Source organism: Procambarus clarkii, chromosome 31, assembly GCF_040958095.1.
Source record: "Procambarus clarkii isolate CNS0578487 chromosome 31, FALCON_Pclarkii_2.0, whole genome shotgun sequence".
Lineage (NCBI taxonomy): Eukaryota > Metazoa > Arthropoda > Malacostraca > Decapoda > Cambaridae > Procambarus > Procambarus clarkii.
The window spans coordinates 38,052,835-38,072,119 of NC_091180.1; the positions used below are offsets into that span (position 1 = coordinate 38,052,835).

Consider the following 19,285-nt stretch of genomic DNA (forward strand, 5'->3'; position numbering starts at 1 on the left):
ACAACCACTGGATGAACTGGATTAAAGGACCCGAGAGCCATGAGGGCACTACGAGAGTCAACAACAACTACAAAGGAAGACTGACAACGAGAAAGTAGGAGACGAAGAGCATAGAGAATAGCATAAAGTTCCGCTGTAAAGATGCTAGTCTCCGGAGGCAAGCGACACATATAAGTGCGATCAGGAAAAACAACAGAGTAGCCAACACCGTCCGCTGACTTAGACCCATCGGTGAAGACAGAAACGGAGCGGGAGTGAGAAGAAAAGTGCTCGAGGAAAAGGCGTTTTAGAACCGTAGGAGGGGTAAAAGCTTTAGTGATACGGGTCAAGGAAGTACAAAACCGCGGAAGAGGGACCCTCCACGGGGGCAAAGAAGGAACAACACGAGGAGAAACATCAGAAATACGAACGGAAAGAGAATCCTGCAGGCGAGATAACCGGACAGAAAGAGGGAGGTGGTGAAGAGGAACAGGAACCGCAGGAGGGGTAAAAGTTAAAGCACGACAGAGGCGAGAGGAAGGATGTTGCAAGGACCGCGCAAGATAGCGAAGACAGTAGCGATCACGGCGGTCCTGGAGAGACAGGAAGCCAGTGTCAACATACAAGCTAAGGACGGGAGTCGAACGAAAGGCACCAGAACTGAGGCGCAACCCAGTATGGTGCAAAGCATCAAGACGGCGAAGAGTAGAAGGAGAAGCAGACGAGTAAGCAGGGCAACCATAATCGAACTTAGACAGGACGAGAGAAGAATGTAAAGCAAGGAGAGTGCGCCTATCTGCCCCCCAAGAAGTATGGGACAAGACCCGAAGGAGGGTAAGGGCCTTAGAGCACTCAACACGGAGGTAAGAGATATGGGGAGACCAAGACAAACGAGTGTCAAGGAATAACCCCAAAAGCTTCGCGGAATCTTTGTATTCAAGGGGATGACCATAAAGTGACAAAGAGGGACGAAGAACAACCCGTTTCCGCGTAAATGTCATGGCACAAGTCTTAGAAGTAGAGAACTTGAAGCCATGATCAGTGGCCCAAGACGACACGGCATCAATTGCAAGTTGAAGCCGGCGTTGAAGGAGAGGCGAATCATCACCCTGACAACAAAGGGTAAGATCATCGACATAGAGAGCGGAGAAGACACCAGAAGGAAGAGAGGAAAGAAGACCATTGAGGGCAACCAGAAAAAGAGTAGTGCTCAGAACACTACCCTGGGGCACACCTTCGTATTGCTGAAAAGAGGGAGAGAGAGCGGTACCAAGGTGCACCCGAAAGGAACGACGAGAGAGGAAGCTGCGGAGAAAGAGAGGGAGATGACCACGAAGGCCAAAAGAATGAAGTTGAGATAGGATATGATAACGCCAAGTGGTGTCGTAAGCCTTTTCCAGGTCAAAAAGGACGGCAACAACGGAGGTCTTCGCAGCAAAAGCAGTACGAATATAGACCTCCAAGTTCACCAGGACATCTGTCGTGCTGCGGCACTTGCGGAAACCAAATTGAGAAGGGGAGAGGAGGTGATGGTGTTCCAGGAACCACATCAGACGAACGTTAACCATACGTTCAAAAAGTTTGCACACACAACTTGTGAGAGCAATAGGGCGAAAGTCCTTAGGGGAAGTACCCAGAGACCCCGGTTTGCGAACAGGGAGGACAACGGCATCGAGCCAGTCCTCAGGGACTGACGACGACTCCCAGATCCGATTATACAGACTCAGTAAATACTGAGACGTGCTCGGAGGGAGATGGCGAAGCATCTCATAATGAATACCATCGGAGCCCGCCGCCGTAGAACCGCAGAGGGCCAGAGCAGAACGAAGTTCAGAGAGAGAGAAGGGATCATTATAGGGAAGCTGAAGATGAGTGCAGAAATCTAAAGGACGAGACTCAAGGACAGGTTTACGAAGAAGGAAAGATTGGGGAAGATGAAGACCAGAGCTAACAGAAGAAAAGTGGGAACCCAGTTCGGAAGCGACCTGCAACGGGTCCGCCACAAGAGTATCATGGAGGTGAAGGACCGGTGAAACATCGGGAACGAACTTACCCGCTATCTTGCGGATACGCTTCCAGATCTGGGCCAGAGGGGTTTCGGACGTAAGTGTTGAGACATAAGATGCCCAACATTCACGTTTAGCCGTACGGATGGCCCTACGGGCCACCGCACTCGCTTTCCGAAAGAAAAGAAAAGAATCGGTCGTCTGCCTACGGCGGTGCCTCTTCCAGGCTGCACGCTTACAGCGGACAGCCCGAGCACAGTCCGCATTCCACCAGGGAACGCACTTCCGCGGACCCCGAGAGGAAGAGCGAGGAATAGAGCGGAGGGCAGCGTTGAAGACAGTGTCATGAAAAAGGAGGAGAGCGCGAGAGAGAGGCAGAAGGGAGAGGTCAGAGAGAGCAGCACTGAGGGTAAATAGGGTCCAGTCTGCCTTAGCAAACTGCCACCTAGGGAAAGAGAGGGAAGGGCGAAAAGAGAAAAAGGAAACAAGGATGGGGAAATGATCACTTCCATGGAGGTCATCAAGAACCTGCCACGTGAAATCTAAGCAAAGAGAAGAAGAGCAGAGAGAAAGATCAAGACAAGAAAGGGTGCGAGTCCGAGAGTCCAAATGAGTGGGCTCACCAGAATTCAAAAGAGACAGGGAAGAAGATAGGAGAAACGGCTCAAGGAGGCGACCCCGGGTATTCGTCAGAACGTCACCCCAAAGAGAATGACGACAATTGAAGTCACCCAGCAGGAGCACAGGCTCCGGCAAGGAGTCTAGGAGGTGTTTCAAATCAGGAAGAGAGAGCGGGACACTCGGGGGGAGATAAATGGAACAAACTGTGTACCATTTCCCCACAAAGATACGAGCAGCAGAACAATGGAGAGGCGAAGGAAAAAGTAAAGGAACAAAGGGAACATCTGCACGAATCAAGAGAGCAGAAGAATTAGAAGCCCCAGCAATGGCTGGGGGGGGGGGAGAGAAAGGAATAGCCACGAAAACGACCAGGACGAGCACCAAGCATTGGCTCCTGGAGACAGACACAAAGGGGCGAAAACCGCGAAATCAGAAGTTGGAGTTCGAGGAAATTGGCGTAATAACCTCGAACGTTCCATTGAAGAATGGACAACGACGGGAAGAGAAAGGACAAAAACAGAGAACAAGGAAGAAACAAAGGCGAAAGAGCGACAGAGCACGTTAAAGAATATCAGGGTCGGGATCAGGGTCAGCAAAGTCAGGGGTAGGGGCATGGGTAAACTGAGCAAAGACGGAGGGAAGGAAACGGGAGAACAGATCAGAGGTGGGCAGGCGGGGTCCGGAGGAGGAGGAGGAAGAGGAGGAGACAACGGAGAGGAGCGGTCAAGGACAGCAGCAGGAAGAGGGGGAGTAGAAAGAGGGGAGCGCACCCCAGCAAGAGCAGCAACCGAAAGGGAAGCAGGGGCCAAAGAAACCTCCATAGCAGGAACAGGGGGTGCAACCACTGAAACGGGAGGGGAAGGAGCAACAGAGCCAGAAGTAGGAGCTAAGGAAGAAAGCGAAGCCTTCTTACCCGCCGGGGAAGAGGAAGGAGAGGAGCCAGGCTTACGCTTCTGACTTAAAGAGACAGGTGTCCCAGCAACTACGTACCGGGCAACGGATTCCAGTGTCTCAACAGGAGAAGCCGAACGAGAGCACACACGACGGCCGTTAGGAGAGCGATGGACATCCGCCTGCACCGACAGGCGGCGGGGAGAGCCGAGAGATGGAGGAAGAGGATGGGAAGGAGGATCGGAGGGGGACGAGGAAGAAGACACAGGAGACATGACAGACCGGGTGGAAAGAAGGGGAACCCCAGACAGAGGACCAGGAGGGGGACCCCTCGGGAAAGAACTCAAAGGAACAGAGGAGGGGGCAGTGGGCGTATCAGGGTCCAAGGCCCGGAAACGGTTGAGAGTCTGAGGAAGGGGGGAAGGACGAGGAGAGGAAGAGCGCAACACGCGAGCATAAGAGATGTTAGTATAAGGCGGGAGCCGGCGAACCTGGCGCCTCGCCTCAGGAAAAGACAAACGCTCCCGGTGCTTCAGGTTAAGGACGGCCGCCTCAAGCTTGTAATGGACACAGGCACGGGAGAACGTAGGATGGGCCTCACCGCAGTTGAGGCAGCGAGCTTGGGGAGAAGTGCACTCCGACTTAGAGTGACCTTCACTCCCACACAAAGGACAGAGAGAGACAGTCCCAGAGCAGCGGAGGGCACCATGCCCAAACCTCCAGCACTTATTACAAAGTCGAGGAGAAGGAATATACTCCTGGACAGAGCACCTAGCACCAGCAAGAATGACAGAGGATGGAAGGGTCCTACCATCAAAGGTGATCTTCACAACGCGAAGGGGTTGACGTCGACGACCACGAGGGGGACGAGTAAACGAGTCAACCTGGAGGACAGAATGGCCTTGGGCATCAAGGATATGCCGAATATCATCGTGGCAATCCTGCAGATTCCGAACACCGGTTGCAACATGGCGTGGGAGGAGAATAGTGCCAACACTGGAATTCATCTGAACGTTCTTGGAGACCCGAACAGGGATCTCGCCAAGGCAAGATAAGGCAGCCAAGCGGGAAGCCGCATCCTGAGAAGGAGCAGCAACGACACGTGTACCGAGACGAGTGGGGTTGAAAGTAACACACGCATCCACGGAATCTACAAGATGCCGATGGAGGGAGAAATCGTCAGGAGGCGCAGAATCAAGAGGGAGGAGATCAAAGTATTTGGCCCATGAAGCAGGACCAAACAAGGCCTGATACGCATCAGCACGGGAAGGAATCGAGCGAGTGCGGTTGGGGCGCGAACGGCGTTGAGAACCCCTAGAGAAAGAGGGGTCAAAAGGCGCAGTAGTCACAACGAAAGACTTAGCCACACCAGGGGACGAAGTGGTCACCACCGGGGGCTGGAGGCTCGACCCAACCTCAGAGGAGGGAGGGGAGCTGGGGGAAGAAGTCAGGACGGTCAAAGGAGGAGCAAGGTCGGGGCCCAACGCAGCGGGAGCTACAGAGCCTGGTCTTCCAATACAGGCCGACTCGGGGGCTTGGTCGCCCACCCCACGAGCGTGAGAGGGTACAACGGAAACATTCAACGACATAGAGACGAAAAGTGACAAATTCATCCACGAATGTGCCCCCATACCCACCATGGAGCCACAATTAGAGGCAGGACACCCAACAGGAAGCTATCGCTGATCACGCCGGGGCCCCCTAGGGGTGCGTCGTGAGTATACGCCCCACAAACGCCACCTTAAGAACCGTCAGTCCGTCGAGATCGGGTTCAGCGACGAAAGGGGGATTGACAATAAAAGGTTCCCCTCGCTCGAGACGTCGGGTACTACAGTTCTACGGGTGCAAGAGTATGCCTCCTCAAGCACCCGGGCGTCAAAATAGAAGAAGTCCAAAGAAATAGTCCAAAACAAGCAAAAGGTCGGCAGGAAACGACAAGCAGATAGGAGAAGAGGGGGGAGAAAAACGAAACACAAGGAAAAGGAAAAGCGATCCGGCACAATTGGAGAAGACAGCAGCAGGAGTGCAAGGCCAGAAAAGGACAGAGGACTGCCCAACGGAGCATCACACTCCGGCAGCTGTCCACCAAGCCCCCTCACGACGCCAACGGGCCGGAAGGGGAGGGGGGAAGTCCATGGAAGAACCAGAACGAGCAAAAGGTCGGCAGGAAACGGCAAGCAGATAGGAGAAGAGGGGGGAGAAAAACGAAACAGAAGGAAAAGGAAAAGGTGCCCAGCAGAATTGGAGAGGACGGCAGCAGGAGCACAAGGCTAGAAAAGGACAGAGGACTGTCCTAAGGAGCATCACACTCCAGCAGCCGCCCACGAAGCCCCCACACGGCGACAACGAGCTGAGCGGGGAGGGGGATGTACGAGAGAAGATTGTTCAAATATATTGCATGCACATCCGGTACATCGTCCACCTTCTTCTACAGAGTCGTCGGTATAGCACTGATACACATCGTTACCCATACTCTGAGTACTTTCAGTGATGCTTTTCAGTGTTAACTGTTTTAATAATGTAGAGTGCACACTATCTTTCTTGGGCGCATTTACAAAATTAACTGATAGATCCCAGTTATCCCATGGAGTAATTAGTTGATTAATCATTAATTGAGTTGGGTACATATTTAATATTTTGATGGAGTTGGCTACCTTGTAGAACCAAAATACATAATCAGATTTCGTTCTTCTTCTATAAACCTCAGGTGAGTGCAGCATATTAGAAAGTTTAGCTTGAAACTTCATGTGTTGCCGAGATCTACTCAATGCCTTTACACCGAAAACTGTACTAATAGACAAAATTCTCTCACTTATGGTAGGTAATTTTAACTCTGCTCTCATATTAACTATTCTCGTGGACTTTGGAGCTCCAAGGATGAGACGCATAGCTTCATTTTGCAAGGTTTCAAGAGATTTCAGCTCTTTGTCAGTATACAGTGTGAGATGTAGAGCATTGTAGTCAATCAAAGAGCGTATAAATGATACATAAAACATTCTAGCAAGTGTCACGTTAATTCCACGATTGACACTAACAAGGACCCGCAAGGGCTTTAATCTCTCCCACGGTCTCCTCTTGAAAGAAGAAAGGTACCCAGGGTCGTTAATGGGGACACCAAGGTATCTGTAAGACTCGCAGTTCTCAAGTGCTCGCCCATCTATATGATAATGGCTGGTGGAATACCACATGGAATGAGGGCACGAGTTTTCTGTACAGAGATAAGGAGGCCACATTCCTCAGCTCTAGTAGCAAAAGCATCGAGCAAAACTTGCATTCTAGGCTTGAAGGCAGCCTGTAAACATATATCATCAGCATAACAAATGACAGTGTCTTCATTATTAGTTGGAAGATCTTTAATAAGTTTATGCATCAGAACGTTGAACAAGGGGCTGAGGACCCCTCCTTCTGGAGTTCCCAGTTCAAAGTGTTTGCTCTCTGTGCTTTTAACACCATTAAACACAACATATGATGTTGGATTAGACAAATAGCCCTTTATCCATTTTAGTAATTTTCCTTGTATTCCCAGCTCGGCAAGCTGTTCTAGTATGATTTCCCAGTTTGCTATATCAAAAGCTGCTGCTAGGTCGATGAAGACTGTTTGAGGGGGAAGCTTCAATATGTGCGAAATACTCAGCAAAACAGTGTTGTGTACCGAGCCCAGGCATGAATCCAAACAGTTGAGGTGACAGGTGCCCCTGTATACGATACATGAGTTGGTTAAGGACAATGCGTTCAAGCACTTTACAGACACACGATGTTAGAGTTATGGGTCTATAATTATCTGAGTGTGGTTTGAGGATGGGAACAATGACTCTCTTTGTCCAAGCATCAGGTAATACTCCTTCACGTAAACTCATTCTGTACAACACTAATAGTGGATTACCTGGTACGTGTGAGACTAATCTCAGTAAACTGTAAGTAATACCGTCCTCTCCAGGAGCAGTTGATTTGCCCATCTTTAGTGTATGATTTAATTCCCATTCAGTTACATCATTAAGGGCCGACACGTCGATAGCTGTACAGGCAAGATTGATGGTTCGTTGTCTGTTGGGGCGTGTGTCATCAAGTTTGTGCTGTATGTTAATTGGGAGTGAGCTGTAGCTTGATGCTAGTGCCCATTGATCAAGGAGAATATTTGCTTGTTCTAGTGGGCTGTGGTGCAGTGGTTTGGTTGGGTTGCTTCTAGAAATTTTTCGTATCTTTTTCCAAACTTCAACAGGTGTTGTTTGCTCATTTATACTTTGTAGGAACTCTTCCCAATGTTTATTACGTATGACGTTGCTCAAGTCTCTCACCTCTCTATTTGCGACAAGAAATGCATGCAAGTCACTTTGTGCTTTGGTTCGTTTGTATGTATCTCCAAGCTGATTTACTCGTTCATGTTCTTTAACAAATACAGGGTCAAGGAACCACTTGGATGGTGGTAAGTGTTGTCCACTTCTGCTAGGCTTACGGCTTGTTCCCCAACACACCCATGTGTCATAGTTGGTAGTAATTGTATCAACGAGATCTCTGGAGAAGGCTTCTACATTCGTTATTGTGTAATCTTGATACCAGTTTGACATACAAATAATAAAGTGGTTATGCAAACCATATGGAATATTCATTTTCCGTCTCTGATGTCTATTAGGTACATCACACTGTACCTCATAGGAAGCAGAAATTGCATAGTGATCACTAACCAAGTGATTTACCAACGAACATTCCATCCTATCTTGTACAAGGTTTCTACCCATTACATAATCAAGTCTGCCTCCCAATAAATGAGTTTGGGTAACCGTAGTATACACAGTTAATCTGTTGTCATAAACATATTTGATATATTTGCATCCATTATCGCTGTTAGTACTGTCTCCCAGCGTAATATATCTAGCATTAAAATCTCCCATGTATATTGTCCCATGATTGTCTAGATCCGGGAACAATGCTACATTGACTTTCTGGCTTCTGGCATATACATTGAGGAATGAGAAGTGGCCTGCTGCAGTTTGTACATGAAAGTGATGGTACTGGATGATGGTATTGGGGGCCTCGTAGCCTGGTGGATAGCGCGCAGGACTCGTAATTCTGTGGCGCGAGTTCAATTCCCGCACGAGGCAGAAACAAATGGGCAAAGTTTCTTTCACCATGAATGCCCCTGTTACCTAGCAGTAAATAGGTACCTGGGAGTTAGTCAGCTGTCGCGGGCTGCTTCCTGGGGGTGGAGGCCTGGTCGAGGACCGGGCCGCGGGGACACTAAAAAGCCCCGAAATCATCTCAAGATAACCTCAAGATATTGTGTGTGTACATTTTTTTTTTTTTTTTTTTTACATGCGAACATGCGCATAAATACAATAAAATAATAAACCAATAACAAACAATCAGACAACAAAAAAACACAAAAGCACAAAGCAAATTAATACAAAGTAACACAAATACACTAAATACCGGCGTGAAGGGCCGACAACAAAAACACAACAATGAGCATAAACACAATGAAACACAACAACACCGGACAGAAGGGTAACGGAAATATAATAAATACAACAAAAAAACAACACCGGCCTGAAGGGCGCACAATAGGTACACCACATTGCAACAAACCACAGGTCACAGCAAGCACACATACTACTTAAATTGTTCATACTTATCCGGCCACTCCGCCACCGGGAATCGAACACAATACGCCTCCCACAGTAACATGACGTCATCCGGAACAGGTTCATTATTAACAGTACGAGGATCAGGCATTAACTCCGGCACACCCACAACAAAACACCGAGCCCGCTGTATCCAGATGGAAGAAGGGCACAACGGAACAGGATGCACGTGGTCAACAATGTCAAACCGCAAAGGATGCTGAGCATCATGCGCCACTCCGGAGGCCAAGACGAGAGGGAGGGGCTCCTTCCCACGAGGCCGGGCAATGGGCAGCGCACTGGGAGCGTCCTCGGCTGCCTCACAGGGCCCCGCGTCAACCACCGGACGTTGCATCTGCAGGGACCCCACGCTTGGCTTCCTTCTTCAGTACCAGCTTGATGCCTCAGCGCGCACCAGAACTCTCACCATCCACGTCTGTAGGAGCGACCACCCCCCACTGCGGAGAACCTTCTGCAGGAGAAAGAACAGGAGGTAAATCATAGGTACAAACATTGTCAACAGCAGACACATGGACGTCAGCCACCACCAGTGACATAGAGCGCGAAGCACCCGGAACCGCCACATCATCGCCCGAAGCTCCACCTGTGCCGAAGTCCTCCACATCAGCCCAAGCAGTTGAAGAACGCCTGGAACGCTTGGGCACCGGCCGCACATCCTCACTGCCGGAGGCGGATCCAGAACCACGGGCCTCACAAACCGTGCGAACCAACGCCCGTCACAGTACGGCAGCAGCCTCAACCACAGGGGGAACCGGGTCGCACACTACAGGATGCTCCGCAGCCCCCCCAGCACAGCCGTAACACCTGGCGAGGGCTCAGGGCCAGGCGCAGCAGCAGGAGACGAGGAAGATGTAGACGACTCGCAGAGACCATCCGAAAGACCCACGGGAGCAACTGGCACAGCGAATTGACCAGCAACAGGAGCCACTGGAACACCCGGAGGAGGGACAACAACCACCGGGGGCAAGTCGGGTGACGCAGGGGGGGGGCCGCATCAGCAGTGAACGGGACCTGCCCCTCTTCATCTCCGGGAATCCACGCCCTGAGGGAGCGGCGGGAAATCCTCTTCTCGGAACAAGTTAACAGGTGCAGCAGGGGCCTCAGAGCACCCGGCAGCCTGATGCCCTAACTGGCCACAACGGAAACAGGCACGGGGCTGCCGGGCATAATACACCCGAACGTAGTAACCCAGCAGCCGGACAGAAGATGGGATATCCGACCGCAGGCGCATACCTAAGGTACGGATGTTCGTCTGTTTCCCAGCATACTTCCCGATAAAAGCGAGTTCACCCGCACACTGATGACAGCACCATACCTCCCAAAGAAGCGCCAGAGAAGGTCTTCAGGGAACTCCAGGGGCACACCGTGCACACTGACATAAGTCAGGGCACCAGTGCGGTCCGAGACCACAACAGAGCCGGCGCCATTTGGCAACTGCAACGAACGCCCTTCGTACCGACGGAGAAAGTCCCGATACTCCTCTTCCCTCACGAACTTGACAATCACCCGGTGGGCCTTAACAAGCTCAAGTCCGTAGACAGCCTCCACCGGGACACGAAGCATGTCGCACATCACCAACTCAACGGCTGGATAACCAGCCTTACATGAGAACTCCAGTCCCACGGAATTCCCACGTAGAACAGGAGGAATTGGAAGGCCCCCCATGTCAGAACTGCCACGTCAGCACACAGCCAGGCAGGCAACAACACTGGGAGGGCAGAAACGCCCCCACCACCTGGTGACCAAATTGGCAAACAACCCTAGCAGTCACAGTGGACGGCACACGTCCGCACGCCACGGCTGCTCAGGGCGAACTGTGTGTGTGTACATTGTGTGATGCGCTCACAAGAACGTGCAGTAAATCACTTCTGATGTATGTTAATAAGCCTGTGGCGTTACTGTAAGTATAGGATGCATACCCTCTGATCTTTGGTGGGGTTTTGTTTATCATGTTGGACGTGTAGGGCTCCTGTATAGCAATTATATCTATGTTGTTACTGGTAACATGTGCAATTAGATCATTCAGTCTTTTGTTGATGATAGGAATGTTCCAACTGAGAAACCTAATGGTCCTTGTGTCAGCAGCAGCCATCGTCTTGGTGTTGTTCCTCCGTGGGACTGGTGGTCCCATTGTTGTCCTCGTCCCACTTACACAATGTGTCAATAAGTACTATCTGATTACAGCATTGCCGACGTTATGTAAAGTCATAATAACCCACTCCAGGTATCAACAGACGACTTTTCGCTGTGTGTATTATTGAACCGAAGTATCGTTTGATTAACAACGAATATATAGATAATATTCCGTTCGTGACTTTTACCCAGCTGGAATCGGCGGAATGCATCTGTGGAAAACTTTATCTAGAAACAGGGATATAATTTGCTCTAATGAATTAAATCAATTTTTAATCGATATTACCTAGTAAACTAAAAAAAAGTTAGACTGGGTTTAATTCGATTTATATAAATAGTTAATTCTCACGGAAACTGAGAGGCTGATGTAACAACGGCATTGATATTAGTGAGAATTTGGTTGCACTACTCTACTTGTTAGTAGGGTTAGTAAATTTGATTTCCTAGCGCAATAAATTTATCTTATCGTATTACGGGTTAGTATTTGGGGTGTCGGAAATTTCCGACAGACAGTACGGTGTGGCGGTAAGGCGAAGGTGTGGCGGTATGGCAAAGGTGTGGCGGTATAGCGAAGGTGTGGCGGTATGGCGAAGGTGTGGCGGTATGGCGAAGGTGTGGCGGTATGGCGAAGGTGTGGCGGTATGGCGAAGGTGTGGCGGTATGGCGAAGGTGTGGCGGTATGGCGAAGGTGTGGCGGTAAGGCAAAGGTGTGGCGGTATGGTGAAGGTGTGGCGGTAAGGCGAAGGTGTGGCGGTATGGCGAAGGTGTGGCGGTATGGCGAAGGTGTGGCAGTATGGCAAAGGTGTGGAGGTATGGCGAAGGTGTGGAGGTATGGTGAAGGTGTGGCGGTATGGTGAAGGTGTGGCGGCATGGTGAAGGTGTGGCGGTATGGTGAAGGTGTGGCGGTATGGCGAAGGTGTGGCAGTATGGTGAAGGTGTGGCAGTAAGGTGTGGCAGTATGACGTGGGTGTAGCTGCATTGCGTGGGTGTGGCGGTAAGGTGTGGCTGTATGGCGTGGGTGTGGTGGTAAGGTGTGGCTGTATGGCGTGGGTGTGGTGGTAAGGTGTGGCAGTATGGCGTGGGTGTGGTGGTAAGGTGTGGCAGTATGGCGTGGGTGTGGCAGTAAGGTGTGGCAGTATGGCGTGGGTGTGGCAGTAAGGTGTGGCAGTATGGCGTGGGTGTGGCGGTATGGCGTGGGTGTGGCAGTAAGGTGTGGCAGTATGGCGTGGGTGTGGCAGTATGGCGTGGGTGTGGCAGTATGGCGTGGGTGTGGCAGTAAGGTGTGGCAGTATGGCGTGGGTGTAGCTGTATTGCGTGGGTGTGGCGGTAAGGTGTGGCAGTATGGCGTGGGTGTAGCTGTATTGCGTGGGTGTGGCGGTAAGGTGTGGCTGTATGGCGTGGGTGTAGCTGTATTGCGTGGGTGTGGCGGTAAGGTGTGGCTGTATGGCGTGGGTGTGGCAGTAAGGTGTGGCAGTATGGCGTGTGTGTGGCAGTAAGGTGTGGCAGTATGGCGTGGGTGTGGCGGTATGGCGTGGCACTATGGCGTGGGTGTGGGAGTATGGCATGGGTGTGGCGGTAAGGTGTGGCAGTAAGGTGTGGCATTATGGCATGGGTGTGGCAGTATGGCGTGGGTGTGACGGAATGGTGTGGCAGTATGGTGTCGGTATGGTGTGGGTGTGGTGTGGGTGTGGCAGTATTGCGTGGGTGTGGCGGTAAGGTGTGGTAGTATGGCGAAGGTGTGGCAGTATAGTGTAGCATTATATCGTGGGTGTGGCAGTATGGCGTGGGAGTCGCAGTATAGTGAGGCAGTATTCCGTGGGTGTGGCAGTATGGCGTGTCAGTATGGTGTGGGTGTGAGGATATGGTGTGGGTGTAGCAGTATGGTGTCGGTATGGTGTGGGTGTGGCAGTGGTGTGGCTGTGGTATCGGTTTGACAGTGGTGTGGATGTGACGGTGTGGCCGTGGTGCAGGTGTGGTGGAGGTGTGGTGGTGGTAAAGGTGTTGCGGGGTACGGGGATTGCTGTGGAGTGGGTGATGTTGGGTTGGGTGTAGTGTTGGGTGGGGTGTGATGTAGGTGTAGTGTTGGGGTGGGTGTTGTGTGGGTGTACTCACCTAGTTGTACTCACATAGATGTGTTTGCGGGAGTAGAGCTTTGGCTTTTCAGTCCTGCCTCTCAATCGTCAATCAACTGGTGTACAGATTCCTGAGCCTATTGGTCTCTATCAAATCTACATTTGAAACTGTGTATGGAGTATGCATCCATCACACTGCGGCTTGATGCATTCCATTTGTTAACTACTCTGACACTGAAAAATTTCTTTCTAATGTCTTTATGGCTCATATGGGTACTAAGATTCCACCTATGTCCCCTTTTTCGTGTTCCACCCATGCTAAAGAGTTTGTCGTTGTCTACCCTGTCAATTCTCCTGAGAATTTTGTAGGTGGTCATCATGTGTTCCCTTACTCTTCTTGGTGAAAGTCAGCAAGTTGTGCTAACCTAGATTTACTCACCTACTTGTACTCATCTAGTTGTACTGACCTACTTGTATTCACCTAGCTGTGTGCATCAAGTTGTACTCACCTAATTGTACTCCTCTAGCTGTGCTCATCTAGCAGTGCTCACCAAGTTATACTAACCTAGTTGTACTCACCTACTTGGATTCACCTAGCAGTGCTCACCAAGTTGTATTAACCTATTTGTGCTCACCTACTTGTAATCATCGAGTTGTACTCGTGTAACTGTTGTCACCTAGTTGTATTCACCTAGCAATGCTTACCAAATTGTACTCCCCTAGATGTTCTCAACTACATGTACTCCCCTAGTTGTACTCACCTACTTGTGTTCACCTAGCAGTGCTCACTAAGTTTTAGTCACCTTCTTGTACTCCTATAGTTGTATTCATGTAGTTGTATTCACCTACTTGTACTCCCCTAATTGCACTCATATAGTTGTACTTATATAGTTGTACTCACTCATTTGTGCATCAATGATAATTAATGTAAAATCTGCTATAATACAGATGCATGTGATAAAGAGGTATTTTGATGCACCTTAATTTAATATTTGTATTCCAATAAAAAGTTTAGATTAAATGTCACATGCGTCCTTCATACACCTATGAAATGTTTCCAATTTATGTCAATGTATTTATTTCACCTAAAGTACGTATATATAACTTCAAACATGAAAACAGTATTATTTATTATATAAGTTATCATATAGTGTTATGAATTTTGTTTAGCAAAATCATATTAAAAAATAATATATAATATTAGATATATATATAATATATAAAATTAAATGTTTTGCACACCTTTCATACAACTCAGACACAACATTTACTATTAATATTAATGTATGTACAAAATGACACAAATTTAATATATAAACAGGAAAAATAGTTTTAAGGTATAAGGGAACAAATAATATTATATAAGTTAATATATTAGCTATATCACACAAAAAATATAATCCAATCTACGAATAACTAAATGTTTTAAGAATATTCCATATAGCTATGAAACAACATTCACAATTTATATACATAATGCATATAAATTTAATGTTTAAACACGAAATCAATATTTTTTTAACATATAAATGAGAAACTAATGTTAGAAAAGACAACTTTACCAAATTACATAAAGAAATTCTTTTACCAATCTTGGGTTAAAGGTTGCTCATGTGCCTGTTGACCCATACTTGAAACTTTTGTTTCTCACAACCCTATGGAAACGTTAATGGAGGTTGCAACAACGTTTTATGTTTGCTGGGATGGCTACCACTGATTTTCTCATTGATACATTACGGTAATATGATTTCATTATACACTGATATCCATTATTACATATATGAAAGCAATTTATTTACAATTTTGCTTATAACTTTTCTCTGTAGACATCGTCGACTGCGGTGTTTACGATGTACAACCTGGCCCGAAGCCCGGAGAAGCAGACGCGTCTACAGCAGGAGTTGGACCAGGTGCTGGGGGACGGCCGCCAGCCCCTCACTTCGCACCACATGGCCAGACTCACCTACACCAAAGCCTGCATCAGGGAAACCCTGAGGTAAGGGAGTACCACCTAAGGAGAGAGCGCATCAGTTGATGGAGGGAAAGCACCAAATAAGTGAAGGAGAGCACCAAGTAAAGGAGGGAGAGCACCATGTATTTGAGGTTAGAGCACCGAGTAAGGGAGAGAGAGCACCGAGTAATGGAGGGAGAGCACCTAGTCTGGAAGGGAGAGCACCGGGTGAGGGAGGGAGAGCACCTGGTGATGGAGGGAGAGCACCGAGTAAGGGAGGGAGAGCACCAAGTAAGGGAGGGAGAGCACCGGGTGATGGAGGGAGAGCACCGGGTGATGGAGGGAGAGCACCTTGTATTGGGGGGTTAGAGCACCGAGTAAGGGAGAGAGAGCACTGAGTAAGGGAAGGAGAGCACCTAGTCAGGAAGGGAGAGTACCGGGTGAGGGAAGGAGAGCACCTGGTGATGGAGGGAGAGAACCGAGTAATGGAGGAAGAGCACCGGGTAAGGGAGGGAGAGCACCGGGTGATGGACGGAGAGCACCGAGTAAGGGAATCCCTTAGATTTCCGCACTCATCTCCGACTTCCCTATAACGATCCCTTCTCTCTCTCCAAACTTCAATCTGCCCTGGTTCTCCGCGATTCTATTGTAGCGGGCTCAGATGATATTCATTATGACAAGCTTTGTCATCTAACTCCATGCACATTTTGGTGTTTACTGAATCTGTATAACCGTATCTTAAGGTGTGTCCTTAAATGAGCGTGCAGACACTGCCGCTAAGGAAGCTATCTGCACCTGTCCCATCTCCCGTAAAGGTATTCCTTATTCTGACTTTTACCCAGTTATTCATTCCTCCATTCTTACCCGTTAGCAGGGTCGTTTGTCTTCTGTTACTGGTTAAAAATTGTGTGCTCTTAGGAGTAATGTGTCCCCGTGGCCTTCATCCTGCCACCGTAACCGGCGTTGGAAAACGGCTCTGGCGTGGTTACGTATTGGCCATACACGTTTAACTCACGGGCACTTAATGGAGCGCCGCCCTGCTCCTTATTGTTTTATGATTAATCCTGCCCTATGATTATTCCACACATTTGATGGTTATCTTGAGATGATTTCGGGGCTTTAGTGTCCCCACGGCCTGGTCCTCGACCAGGCCTCCACCCCCAGGAAGCAGCCCTTGACAGCTGACTAACACCCAGGTACCTATTTTACTGCTAGGTAACAGGGACATAGGGTGAAAGAAACTCTGCCCATTGTTTCTCTCCAGCGCCTGGGATCGAACCCAGGACCACAGGATCACAAGTCCAGCGTGCTGTCCGCTCGGCCGACCGGCTCCCTGCTACATAGTGTTACATAGTACATGGTGTTACATAGCCTTCCCAGGTATGTGCCTTTTGCTTACTTTGCCCCCTCCCCTGTGTAGAGGGGCTATACCTGCTGATTTAAGCGCATCTGGTATCTTCCCCGAGTTCAAGCTCTACCTCCACACTATACTGTGCAACATGCACTTTGCATTTCTTTATAAATATTGAATCCCATGAAACTAGACCCGTGGATGAGTGCATGGACATGAATGGGTATGTATGGGCATGGGCATGTCAATTTCTCGTTTAAAATCGGCCATGCTCGTGTTGATATCAGTTATATTTACTGGGGTTTAAATATTACGCATAAGGAAGTTGTCCGAATCTTCCATATTCATGCTGTTTAATGGAGTGCTAAACAAGTCCTCATCTCACATTATTAGGATTTCACTAATTTCTTTGTTATCCTCAGTGTATGAAATTTCACTCGTACGAATAGGTCCAATACTGGCAGTGGTTTTTGCTTTTGATTTCGCATATGTGAAGAAACTTTTGGGATTTTTCTTTATTTTTTGTTATTGCTTTCTGTTCTAGTTGCATATCTTCAATTTGATAGGAATGCTTCAGTCTCAGCTCGATTTCTTCAATCTCCCTGTTTAAATTATTCCTTTTTTGTAGGGAAAGTCGTGTCTGCTTAAGCATTTAACTCTTAATGAAGACCATGCTGGAAAAAGTTGTTAACCTCTCCCTCAACGAATGCCAGTGGAAACAATCCACTCTTCCTGTTAGGCTCGGTGGCTTGGGTGTCCGCACTGCTACCCAAATTGCTGTCCCAGCCTTCCTGTCTTCCTTCTCAACATCAGATGACCTGGTTAAGGAAATTCTACCTGACTCCCTGAGTGATGTAGCGGGGATACAGGACCCCCACTTCATGGAATGCGACACGAAATGGGGTGCCATGGCAGACCCAGCACTCAGACCAGCCATGCCGAAAGCCAAAAAACAATCCAGTTGGGACAGCCCCATTGAAACATAAGAACATAAGAACAAAGGTAACTGCAGAAGGCCTATTGGCCCATACGAGGCAGCTCCTATCTATAACCACCCAATCCCACTCATATACTTGTCCAACCCGCACTTGAAACAATCGAAGGACCCCACATCCACCACGTTACGCGGCAATTGGTTCCACAAATCAACAACCCTGTTACTGAACCAGTATTTACCCAAGTCTGTCCTAAATCTAAACTTAACCAATTTATACCCATTGTTTCGTGTTCTGTCTTGTGTTGATATTTTTAATACCCTATTAATATCCCCCCTGTTATGTCCATTCATCCACTTGTAAACCTCTATCATGTCATCCCTAACTCTTCGCCTTTCCAGTGAATGCAACTTAAGCTTTGTTAATCTTTCTTCATATGAAAGATTTCGAATTTGGGGAATTAACTTACTCATCCTACGTTGGACACGTTCAAGTGAATTTATATCCATTCTATAATACGGCGACCAAAATTGTACTGCATGATCTAAATGGGGCCTAACCAGAGCAAGATACAGCTTAAGAACCACACCAGGTGTCTTGTTACTAACGCTTCGATTAATAAATCCCAGTGTCATAAGAACATAAGAACAAAGGCAACTGCAGAAGGCCTATTGGCCCATATGAGGCAGCTCCTATTTATAACCACCCAATCCCACTCATATACTTGTCCAACCTGCGCTTAAAACAATCGAGGGACCCCACCTCCAGCACGTTACGCAGTAATTGGTTCCACAAATCAACAACCCTGTTACTGAACCAGTATTTACCCAAGTCTTTCCTAAATCTAAACTTATCCAATTTATACCCATTGTTTCGTGTTCTGTCTTGTGTTGATACTTTTAATACCCTATTAATATCCCCTTTGTTATGTCCATTCACCCACTTGTAAACCTCTATCATGTCACCCCTAACTCTTCGCCTTTCCAGTGAATGCAACTTAAGCTTTGTTAATCTTTCTTTATATGAAAGATTTCTAATTTGGGGAATTAACTTAGTCATCCTACGCTGGACACGTTCAAGTGAATTTATATCCATTCCATAATATGGCGACCAAAACTGAACTGCATAATCTAAATAGGGCCTAACTAGAGCAAGATATAGAATGAGAACCACACCAGGTGTCTTGTTACTAATGCTGCGATTAATAAATCCAAGTGTCCGATTTTCCTTATTACGAACATTTATGCATTGATCCTTTTGTTTTAAATTCTTACTAATCATAACTCCCAGATCCCTTTCGCAATCCGACTTCGCAATCTCAACACCATCTAGCTCGTATCTTGTAACTCTATCATCATTACCTAGCCTCAGAACTTTACATTTATCAGCATTAAACTGCATCTGCCAATCCTTTGACCATTTCAAAACCCTATCTAGATCAACTTGAAGTGATAGTGAGTCTTCCTCCGAATTAATTTCCCTACCGATTTTCGTATCATCGGCAAATTTGCAAATGTTGCTACTCAAACCTGAATCTAAATCATTTATATATATTATAAACAACAAAGGTCCCAGGACAGAGCCTTGAGGCACTCCACTTACAACATTTTCCCACTCTGACTTGATTCCATTTATACTAACTCTTTGTTTCCTTTGGTATAGCCATGCTCTAATCCAGCTTAATATAGCACCCCCAATACCATGAGA

At 48.0% G+C, this 19,285-nt stretch overlaps 1 protein-coding gene across 2 annotated transcripts in view; it reads left to right on the top strand.

Annotated features, from left to right (window-relative positions):
* Positions 1-19,285, top strand: part of LOC123749131 (probable cytochrome P450 49a1) — a 457,485-nt gene that overhangs the window by 404,701 nt on the left and 33,499 nt on the right. For both annotated transcript variants that reach the window (XM_069334715.1, XM_069334714.1), the window contains exon 8: positions 15,168-15,337. In XM_069334715.1, coding sequence (XP_069190816.1) covers positions 15,168-15,337 — 170 coding nt within the window. The remainder of the gene's footprint in view (positions 1-15,167; positions 15,338-19,285) is intronic.